The 11,155-nt window shown below is 32.7% G+C and overlaps 1 protein-coding gene and 1 long non-coding RNA gene across 3 annotated transcripts; one reads left to right on the forward strand and one right to left on the reverse strand.

Moving 5' to 3' along the window:
- Positions 1-218: 218 nt before the first annotated feature.
- On the reverse strand, positions 219-2,675 carry LOC147533207 (heat shock factor protein HSF24-like). Its single transcript, XM_086650537.1, has 2 exons — positions 1,847-2,675; positions 219-1,297 (listed from the first exon to the last, which is right to left on the reverse strand). Exons 1-2 carry the CDS (start codon positions 2,060-2,062, stop codon positions 533-535), a joined length of 981 nt encoding a protein of 326 aa, XP_086506663.1. The 5' UTR covers positions 2,063-2,675; the 3' UTR covers positions 219-532.
- A 1,001-nt stretch (positions 2,676-3,676) lies between these two features.
- LOC147533208 (uncharacterized) lies at positions 3,677-6,207 on the forward strand. 2 transcript variants are annotated; one of them, XR_015227718.1, is made up of 6 exons: positions 3,677-4,039; positions 4,182-4,294; positions 4,407-4,563; positions 4,655-4,771; positions 4,868-4,984; positions 5,899-6,207. It is a non-coding gene; the product is annotated as an uncharacterized LOC147533208 (long non-coding RNA). The 2 variants fall into 2 exon arrangements; XR_015227717.1 differs by lacking the exon at positions 4,182-4,294.
- The last annotated feature ends 4,948 nt before the right edge of the window (positions 6,208-11,155 follow it).

The following is an 11,155-nucleotide window of genomic DNA, read 5'->3' on the forward strand; positions in this document are numbered from 1 at the left end:
TGACAATTGAGTTTATGTTTGTTCAGTTAATGAAAAGTAAACGATGGAAAACATTTTGCACTCATAGTCTTCTAAAAGGTTAATGTAACATCACCTGGAGTACTGTTTACTTTCATCAACTATTCTCTTAATATTCTCACAAATTTATACTCGATATAATGTCATCAATATTTTGAGTAACATTTTGAACAAATATTAAATTGTTTGTATTATTTCTCTGAAAACTCAAATAAATATACTGCGTCTATTATAAATTATAATATAACACGTAACAGAGCTAGTAATATGGAACTTATAACATTAGAAGTTGGATTTCCATTTGCTTTTGAACTCCTACTCCATTAGCAAATTACAATATTCATATAAGATTATACATATACCTACCATAATAATACTTTTAGAATACCTCTTCTCTTGTAACCTTTCATACTCAATTGGCATCAAGAAATTCTATTGATACTTCAAAACCACTAGGACATTTTTTTTCCCCTTTTTTTCTTTTTCTTTGGGTAGCACAACACATAAACTTTCTTCATCCTTGACCTTGGATCATCTTGTTTTTATTTTTCATCATCATCAATGGAAACCCACAACCATCTACCTCATCATCTCTCCCTCTCTTCTTCTTGTTTTTCTTTTCTTTCAAGCAAACTCCAAATAGTTTGAAACATTCTTCCCCATCATCTTCTTCTTCATCGTCATTCTTATCCTGCTCACAAGAGCTCATTTTCTCCATTATACAGTTCTTGTAGGCTCCACCATTAACAAAATCGTCTTTACCTTGTAAAAAGTTTATGGGGAGGTTATAGTTGGAGAGAAAAGACATGAGTTCTTCACATTGTTTCTTAATCAAAGCTAGCTCTGTACTTAGGATTTGATTGTCTTGTTTGAGTTTCTTGTTTTCACCAGTCAAGTTTGACAATAGATGGGTTGTCGTAGTGGTTGTTGTTTCGGCTGGGGAAGAGGCTGCTTGAAGGTGAAAGGAAGTGGAGGTAGTGGAGGCCAAATCTTCGTCTGAATTCGATATGGACGTTGTTGAAGGATTATTATTATTATTAACAGGGCCTTCTGTTGATTTCACCTGCGTGTCGGTGGCAGGGGTGTTCTTTCTGGATGCAGTGCTAGTGGTGCCAGCAGCTGTGGAAGCGGAGACGGTGGTGGGAGGAGGAGGATGTTTCTCTTGGTGAGAAAGTCGGATGCTTTTTCTACGATGGATTTCGGGGAGGAGTTCTTTCGATCCTCTCTTGAAATAATCGTTTGCAAATTCCCATCTATCTGTCACAATTTTCTTGAAACCCTGGTATTTGGATAGGAACCATAGCCAAGTATAATCATAATCTGTTAGATTGTGTAAACAAAAAGTAATTGTACATAAAAGAAAAAACAACTGTTATAAAAGTTTTGATTTGTATATTGTAAGCGGAAAAACAAGTCAAAAAACAACAACATAAAAAAGGCTGACTTTTTTCTTTGATATCTATTTGTGAGAAAAACGTAAAATTTTGTGTTCATACATACGATACGAGAGGATTGTTTACATGTTGAACCCCAAAGGTCAGTCTGCCTAGAACTTTTTCATGTGAGAGGATTGTATGTATAAATGTTATTTATCCATTTATGTATATAGCAGTCTATAACGACTAAAAGTAGATGAATTGAATTGAATGCAAATCTTTGAAAAAAATTTAGAGAAAGAACGATAAGATTTGATAATGGGCAACTCTCTTAGACTTTCCGTTATAAGTAAAAAAAAACCCAAGAATCGACTCTGGAACTATAATCCATCAATTCAAATATCACCGGAACCAAAATTGTACAAAGAGAGTGAGAGAAGATAAGTACGTACGTAGGTGTTAAGTTGACGAATGAAGCTAGAGAAGTTATTATGCTTGAAGTAATTAGGAAGCAAATCTCTAGCAAACTCAGCTGATTTCCAAACCACAAAAGCTGTTCCATTTTCGTTCCAAGAAACCACATCATCTGTAATTTCATCTTCTACTAACTCGTATGTTTTAATAAGAAAAGGCGCTGCCGATGCACTTCTTATCATCTTCATTACCATTATATTCTTCTATAATACCTAACTTATGTTCAAAAGTTTTATTTTCCAAATGAAATTAAAAAGATTACCCAGAGATATTCGATGGATTGGTCGAAATATAGGTTCAATGACTGAAGAGAAGAAGAGAAGTCAAGAACTCCCAACCCCAACAATAAAAACCATAAATAAAACACTTTGTTATTTCTAATTCCATCTTTTTTCGCTCGCTATCTATCAATCTATCTATCTTCTTGTTACCGAATATAAGTAATTCCGAATAATCAAAATCTTCGATCTTGATCAACTGTTTTTTCTTTATTAATCATCCTTGGGATGGATTCAACAGAGAGAAAATAAAGTTAGAATTTGGAGACTTGAATGAGAATTGAAATGGGTATAGCTAGAAAATTTCACAAAGGAACTTTCTTTTATAGTGGAAATGGGTTGGTGGGGTTATTTTATTTTTTCTATTTTAACTATGGTTGAGAGATGTTGTTTTACTTGGAAACTTCTATTGTGGTGGTAAGAGAAAGAAGTTTCAAACCTAAGACTAAAAGACAAGTGGTCATTGTAGAAAAAGAATTTTGGCCTTTGATCATTAGCAATTTTATGGGGTTAAAAATATGAAACTTTGATTTGTGTTCTTGTGCGTATCTCTTATGACCTAGAAGGTCTTAGGCTCAATTTGTTAGATCATGTTTCGTTGGACTTTTAGTTGGTTTCATATATAATATCTTGTCTTGTAGAATTGATGCTTCTTACTTTCACAAAGAAATATATTTTTTGTAATTTGTTTGTCGGACCAATATTCCGGCTCAATTGCAGTTGGATTATGTGTCTGGGCAGGATTCAACTGGAATGTTATTCTGGCAGACTACGATGGTTGTCGGACAAAAATAAGATAAAATATAAAAAAAGGTCTACGGGTTTTAGGCCCAAAATAAAATTCAAAAAGGGATTAAGGTCCAATCTTCCTGGAAAATAAGATTTTAGTCATTTTCCCTTTTGGAAGAAACATTGTTGATACATAATGTGTTATGTGTCACACATATAAAAAAAAATGAAATAAAGTATGAAACTTTAACAATAAATAACACGTTATTTATGAAACAAAACAAAAATCAATAAACAGAAACACGTTGAAACTTTGACATCTAGACATACTTTAACTATACTAAATGTGTTTTATTGTAGAAATATACGTAATTGATACTAAATAACGCGTATATTGCGAAACAGATAGTAAGTTTGAATTCAATCGAAAAAATCTGAGAAAAAAAAAGAAAGTGAATATTGGAAATTGGTTTCAAAAGTGGGTTTTTTCTTATATAAAATGTTATAATGGGTACTATGATTAAATAGAAATGATAGAGATCTGTTTTTCTACAGAGATTGGTCAATTTGGACTAAATATCCATTATAATTAGGGAAAATAGTCATTTGAGTTGAGAAAAATATCATAATAATTAAAAAAGCCATCATCTTTTTCAATTAACTAAAAGTTGTCAAAATATTATGGCTAATGATAGATCAAGTTTAAAATAATTTGAATAATTAGTAATCAGGTCATTTTCTAATCTTTTGCTTCCCAAAATACCCTTTGATATTAAAAACCACTTTCTCTTAAGAAGCTTTAGGGTTTTTTCTCTTTTTCTCCAACCCCTTTTGTTCTCCGATCTTCCTTCTTCCTGGGAGATCAATAATGTTTCATCTAGATCTTCTTCTCTATTTCGCACAAGATTTTGAATCGATAGATATAAGGAAACTCGTTTTCGCACAAGATTTTGAAGAATCGTCTCCACTTTAAGCCCTAGATCTTCTTCTCCTTATCGATCTTCTTCAAGTTCGATCTCTCCACATCAAAGAGGACGTCCAAAATTACAGTCTTGTTCATCAAAGAGGAAGTCCAAGAAAGTATATGCTCCTATTTTGATCTATCATAATGCTGGATCACCTAGTACTAAAGAAAGTGCCCTCTATGATGATGCAGAAAAACAGGTTCAAATTTGATTCTATCTCTTCATTTTTTTGGTGCCCTAACAAAACACAATCGAGTCTTGAATTCTCTTAACTAATCTATCTATACAAACAGATGAACATACAAATAGATAGATTCTCTGCTAAAGTATAATTACGGCAGGGGTACTAATTCTGGACAAGGACAGGAACAGATGGTTCATTCACAATCAAGAATGTTCATGCTGGTGACAACAATTTATATGCATGGGTTCCTGGTTTCATTGTAGATTATAAGTATGTGAAACTCATCACAGTTAAACCACGTATAAATAGTTGTTCAATTTTCGGTATTGGGCAAGTATAGTTCATGTCGATTTTATTGATAATACTTGTTTGATTGGTATAGGAGGAGTTGTTGAATTGGCTGAAGAACTTGTTTTTGAACCTCCAAGAAATGGTACTACATTGTGGGAAATTGGTATCCCTGATCGAACTGTCGACGAGTTCTTCATCCCTGATGTTGATCGTAGTTACGTCAACCTACTCTACTTGAACCAAGACAGGTTATCTCTTTATCCCTTTCTCTATATATATATATATATAGATATAGAATCGATGTTGTTCAGATAGTGATTTGGTTGGTGTTTTGTATAGATGGAGACAATATGGGTTGTGGGAGAGGTATACCGATTTATACCCGAAAGAAGATTGTGTTTATACGATAAACTCAAGCTATTACAAGAAGGATTGGTTCTATGCACAAGTTACACGGTAGGGATAAACCAGTTTATGTTGTTTTTCTAAGTTTCATTCATAATCAAGAATCAAAAACTAACTAAAACAAATGAGCATTGTCTAAAACTGCAGGAAGGATGGGAAATAATTCAAATCAACAACATAACAAGTTAAGTTCAAGCTCGATGATGTCACCGACCTTATATTTTACGAGTGGCAATTGCTTCTTCAACGGATGTCGAATTGCAGGTAAAAGACATGATTTTAAATAAAATTTAATGTTGGTTCTGTTGGAATGCGATGTATTGAAGTTTTCGGACCCGTGAGCATTGTGCAAATTCCCTGCATTTGATTGGAACGCTAGTTACATTCTTGCAAATATAGTTAATTCTAAATTATAACCTTCATTGGTTTCAGCTTTGACATTTGAGCAATGGTAGATTATAGACTTTTTGAAAGAACCAAATCAAGATTTATGAAATATATTATACATAAGGATGACCTAGTAAGTACATGCCGATCCCATTTCTGGACTGTTATTGCAAATCAAGGAAGGAGGTAAAAAGTTACATCGTAAAGAAGCATTATAACAGTAATGCATCAGAGATTCACGGAAATGACAAATGCATTTATACATCATTTAGTGGTCAAAGTCTTTTTAAGCTTATAATATATCTTTCCCTAATTCTTGTGTATTGTCATTTTCATAATAGTTTGTGTTCTCTATGTGAGCTGTCCATTTATACATCATTTGGATTTGAATCTCAGGATGTTTATTTATCTCTCTGTTACTTCAATTGTTTCCATTAAATTTTATTTAAGATAAAAGTGCCCATAGTGGAGATCCTGAAAAAGTGAGTAGTAGCCTTGTAGGGGTAAATACTTATGTTCTTAGAGTAACTGTGTTTTTTATAAATGGTTTTTTTCTGTTAGAGTGCAACTTCACTATGGTCTTATAACTCCATTTGAATTCTTTCCATTCAAATGATCTTCTTACAACCCAAGATGCAATTCAGCTTAGTGAAGTTTCTTCATGCTTAGTGAAGTTTTTTCTCTTCAAGCTTATTAGAGTTTCTTGTTGAAATTTGATTGATTTTGTTGTTAAAATTATCTTCTTCTCTACTAATCCTTGATAAATTAACTAATTCTGGAAATTACTGTAGACTTGTAATGTTAGGTGGAAGAACTCAAGGTTTGCTCGAGGATAATGGCAGTATACCTGAATCATTTTACACAATGGGGGTCTGAAACTACTGTTACGTAATCTTAACGTTAGGCGGAAGAACTCAAGTTTCTCGGTTATGGAGAACGCTATATGATTTTTTTTGTTAAGGTACCACGAAGATTATCATGTATTATCTCTACTGTTATGTAATTTTAAGTTATATCAAAGATCTATAGAACTTCTTATTTTCCTCATTTCATATCTCAATTATTATATAACATCAAGAGTTCCTCTCTCTCCACTAAAACTTATTTTCTCTCATAATGTAAACACAGTTTGCAATTTATATTATGCAAACACATGTTTGAAGTTTACATTATGCAAACACATGTTTGCAGTTTACATTATGCAGACACATGTTTGCAGAACAGATTGTTGCAAACACGTTTGCATAGCAGATTGTTGCAAACACGTTTGCATAGCAGATTGTTGCAAACACGTTTGCATAACAGATTGTTGCAAACACGTTTGCATAACAGATTGTTGCAAACACGTTTGCAGAAAAACCTAAAGGAAAAAAAGCGCCGTTTTTTTCTGGGTTTTTTTTTTTGGAAAAAAATATTGAAAGTGGATCTTGTTAGAAAGCTAATGAAAAATCATTTCTAAATATATAATTTTTATAGAAATCCGACATCTCAAACAAAAGTTATATCGATTTAAAGTTTAAAGAAAAATAAAAAAATTTAGTTACACAAAATGACAAAAGAGGGTATTTTAGTATTTGCACAGTTTTTTGACCTGAATAATAATTTTCAAATGTTTTGTGCTTTTCTACTCATTTTCAATATTATTTTGACCTTTTTAGAAATTACCTCTTATAATTATTTTTTTGGCTTAAAATCCTATATTAACATTAGAGTGGACTAAATGTGTGTTTAGTGGTAGATTTTTGGACCGAGAACCCAAAAATTCTAAAAAGAAACTAGTATCTAGTTTAACTGATGTAGAGTTCTCGATGAAAATATTAGTCAAGACAATCAAGTCCACGAAAACAACCCATATTTCTTCCTCTTTCCAACATCAAATATGCCAAATAAACTTCGGCCTAACTAGATGAACAGGGCTAAAACAAAAATGCATTCACACCTGCAACCCGAGCCAAAATTCACTCGGGAATAGATTATAGATCAGACTGCCTAAATCTAGTTTTTGGACATTCATCTGCAACAATAAACACCAAAACAATAAGCCCTAAAATATCTCTTTATCTTTGTCTTGTAATTCCCCATATTTTCTTTGTTTGGTTATCTATTTTCTTATGGTGGGGTGGTGGTGGCTTGAAAAGTGAATTGCTATTTCTTTTTGCCAATTAGCAGCAATATTGGAAATCTTTTTTTGAGCATGGGATTGACTTTAGATACATCTTCTTGAAAGCACTTCTTCTTTCCTTTTTATAATGTTTCTTTTATCTTCCTTTTACTTTGAATGCATGGTGAGATCATCACAAATTGTCTTTCCCTCTCTTAGTTTATATCTCTTCCTTTCTTCTACGTTATCTCTTTTGGGACTTTTGCTTCGACCAATAAAAATGTAATGGTAGATATTATGGAATTATTGCACTATAGCCTATAGGTATATCATTTTTGGAAGAAATTAAAACTTCCCTAACTTTATTTGAGAAATTCTAACTCAAACTAGTGCGCAGAATTACCTAGAGATCTTAAAGTTGATTCACGGGCTAATTTTTTAATCCTTGCGTTACAAATTCTAATAGAACGATATATGTTTACTACAATGATAAATGGCTCGCCTCCTGAAAGTTTCTTCTCTACTATTCATTTGACATATGTGAAAGTTAAATTAACAATGAAACTACTTCATCCTTATGTCATTAAACTTGAAAATTGAAGGTGCAAACTTGTTTTCAATTGAATTTATGAAAATGAAATAACATGATGGAGTCTTATCTACATTATTCTATTTGGTCAAGAAGCTACTAATGCAAGTAATGTCAAATAATTCCTAAAGTCTATTGGATTCTTTAACTTTTTCCCAAAATTTTGGTCAAAGTCATAGAAAGAGAAGTTAACAAAAGAAAACTTCTCTAACAACTACAAATGAAGAAAGAAATTGAAGGTACATGATGTTCATCTAAATTAGTTTATTCATTGAATGAATCTTTTTATCTAAACCTAATCCTCATTTTCTTTATTTAGCACTAGTGTTTGTGACTATAAGATTTTCAAAGAAGTAGAATTTTTTTTCAATTTAATATAGTTCCCCATTTTCAAATATATATTATTTCTAGTCTAATTTGCTAAAATATTGTTTGATATGCATAGATAATTTAAAGAATAAAAATTTGTTTATATATGCATGTGTTACGTGCATACACCAAAATATTATTTATTTTAGCAACGTATATATAACTCTCAATTATGCCTCTTCATGGAACCGTGCGGTCAGGTTATGTTTGGCTAAATCGCACTACTTCAACAGCTTCACCCGTGCAAACTATGGGAAGTCAAAGTTAATTGCTAACGTGATTGCTTCTACCTATAACAGGAGGAACAACCGTCTTATAGTATGTAAAATTTGTCAACAATAATACTCTTGTCCACTGGTGAAGCTCATTTTAGTTGAGCGGTATGTGCATACTTTATTTAATAGAACGATAGGTTTTAATCGACAAAGTACCGAAGTTCATTCAACTTTTATTCCTAATCTTATTGTCTTAAGTTTGAATTCGTCAAATATATAGTTAAAATTTTATCAAAGACTATCGATATTATAGATAGATGAATGTCGTAATTGTTTTTTCTCTACCTTTGGACTTTGCTCCGCCTCCCCTAATCTCATTCAACTTTTTCTTCGAACTTCTCTCTCCTAATCTCATTCAACTTTATTTTTCCAAACTTCCAAAATTTTCTTCTCCTCCTGCATCCTTATTTTCCTTCTTTCTCCTTGGAAGCTGAAATGAAAAAAAAAAACAATTGAAAAGAGAAAATGGAAATCTAGTCCATGTCACTTTAGGGAAGAAATCTAGCAAAAGAAAAATTAGGTGCCTCTAATATTTTCCTTCCTCAATTGAATTGCTAACTTTCAGTAGAGGTGTCTGTCTGCTAGAGATACCAGAGGGATAATCTTAAGTGCACTCACCATTTTTGTCATATACACTCGCATCAAAGGAATTTTTAGTTCAAGTCGAAGGATATGTGAATGCATATAAGAAAAATGGTGAGTGAGTTTAACATTCCCCTTATCGGAGCCCTGTCAGGACCAGAATCAGAGTTAGCTGGGCACTTATAGGCCTACATAAGCCCAATCTATTTAGCCGTGTGACAACTAACCCGACCCGATTAACACCACACTTTCCAGTTATTTTTTGATGGGCCCATAAAAGTTTAGTATGCACAATCGGTTTGAGGTCCAGCCGTCCAGCTCAAAAGACTTTTCTAATAGTATAAGGTTGCAGCATCAAGAAAGGTAATTTGGGTAATGGATGTTTGTGGGAGTGGTTGGAGCCAGGTGAAATGGGACCAATAAAAGAAACCCTAGTTTGGTGCATAAAAAGGAACAACTGAATGGGACTGAACCTTTTTTGAAACATGAAACATTCTTCTATTCCTCTACATATTGCAATAAAAAATGGAAAATCATATCTCATCCACACTATTTTGAATTGAATTTCACATGATATTAGGGGAGTACACTTAACACTTTTTCGCCCTAGATGAGAACATCTGAATTTTTTGTTTTCCGAATATTATGTATCTGCTAAGTTATTTAAGAATTTCTACAAATACTAGAAGTAGTAACTTTCACTCTTTACTATGTCGAGCTCCCATATATTTTTGTTATAAAACTAAATAAAAATTACTGCAACTTGTTTTCCAGTAAGACCTTTAAAAGAAATTTATTGACTTCCACAGCTCTAAACTTACTTTGATCACATTTTGTAACAACCCAATTCTAAAAGATTAAAATGCCGGATATTAATGTATTAGTGTGATGCTATTCGACCAAGACGGACTTTTGAAAAATATATACTTACAAAATATTTTATTTAATTGTTATGGAAAAATAAGTGTAGTGAGAAAAGAAGCAGGCTGAGTAATGGTAGTTGGCACATATTCCAAATAAAAAGATTGGCCCAATGAGAAGTGCTTTACTTGTAGTGTTCCCCACTGCCAAACCAACCCTTCACTCATGATTAAGTGCATGCACTCCACCCTAAATCAAACCCTAAATCAATTAGTTATGACATTCAATCAACTCTCTCACTCACTGGCTCACTGCCTCACCTCCTCTGTCTCTGTTTAATGTCTGATTTATGAGCTTCTTTGGAGCCATATGCCCATGTTCATGCATCTAGTTAGATAAATAAAGATCTTCCTAGGTTCAAGTTTCTAAATTTACTTACAAAATTCTAGTGACACATTGTCTCCACTCTACTAGACATCTCTTGGAAGTGACCATATTCCAAGCAAAATATGTCTGAAATTTCTGACCAAAACACAGTTTGGAATTTGATAAATTTCTGACCAAAATACAGTTTGGAATTTGATATAGACCGTCAGATTTTGCCTAATTTTTATCTCTTTTGGAAGTGACTGAAATATGACCATCTTACATAGATTTCACACGAATTCCGATCTTAATTAACGGGCGTTCAAAGAAGCGATTAGACAGTAGACTAGTGCGCTTTCAAATGGTCTTAGTAACAAACCCGACATAAAATAATTGTCATCATATAAAAATGCAATCTTGCTTCCCTTTACGTTTTCCTCTTAATCAAGGGGTTGATTTTTGTAGTCACTTTATGGATGTCATTGTACAACAATTTGCTACACCATAACAAAAAGAATGTAAAAGAAAATACCAAGAGTATGGATCCCATGTAAAGAGAAAAGAGTCTTGATATTGAATCCCAATTGTAATTTTTATGTCTAAATGGGATTCAATCAAATGACTTCCCTTTTAAGTTTTTCTTTTCTCTAACAAGGGTTTTTCTAGCCAACAACCCTTGGCTCAAGTGGTAAGAGGTAAGTCTTCCAAATTAAAGGTCAAGTGTTCGAGGCACACGCTTACCAATTCAAAAAAAAACAAGAGTACTTCTACTTATCTCAACAATATACAACCATGTTTAGAATGTAATAGTATAACGTTATTCATACCTTAAGACGGACTAGCGAATAACTCCAGCTCAGACATTAAATAAAGGAATTAATATTATTCAGAGTCGTCACGAATTA

This window comes from Eschscholzia californica, unplaced genomic scaffold, assembly GCF_041429995.1.
Source record: "Eschscholzia californica isolate CP2 unplaced genomic scaffold, dmEscCali1.0.p SCAF_6, whole genome shotgun sequence".
NCBI classification, from domain to species: Eukaryota; Viridiplantae; Streptophyta; class Magnoliopsida; order Ranunculales; family Papaveraceae; genus Eschscholzia; species Eschscholzia californica.

What these genes read in the sequence shown, in the direction of transcription:
- LOC147533207 (XM_086650537.1), bottom strand. Translation starts at nt 2,062, where the DNA reads ATGGTAATGAAGATGATAAGAAGTGCATCGGCAGCGCCTTTTCTTATT. An exon ending in TTCGTCAACTTAACACCTAC is followed by an intron (nt 1,298 to 1,846) that starts GTACGTACTTAT and finishes TCCAAATACCAG; the next exon opens with GGTTTCAAGAAAATTGTGAC.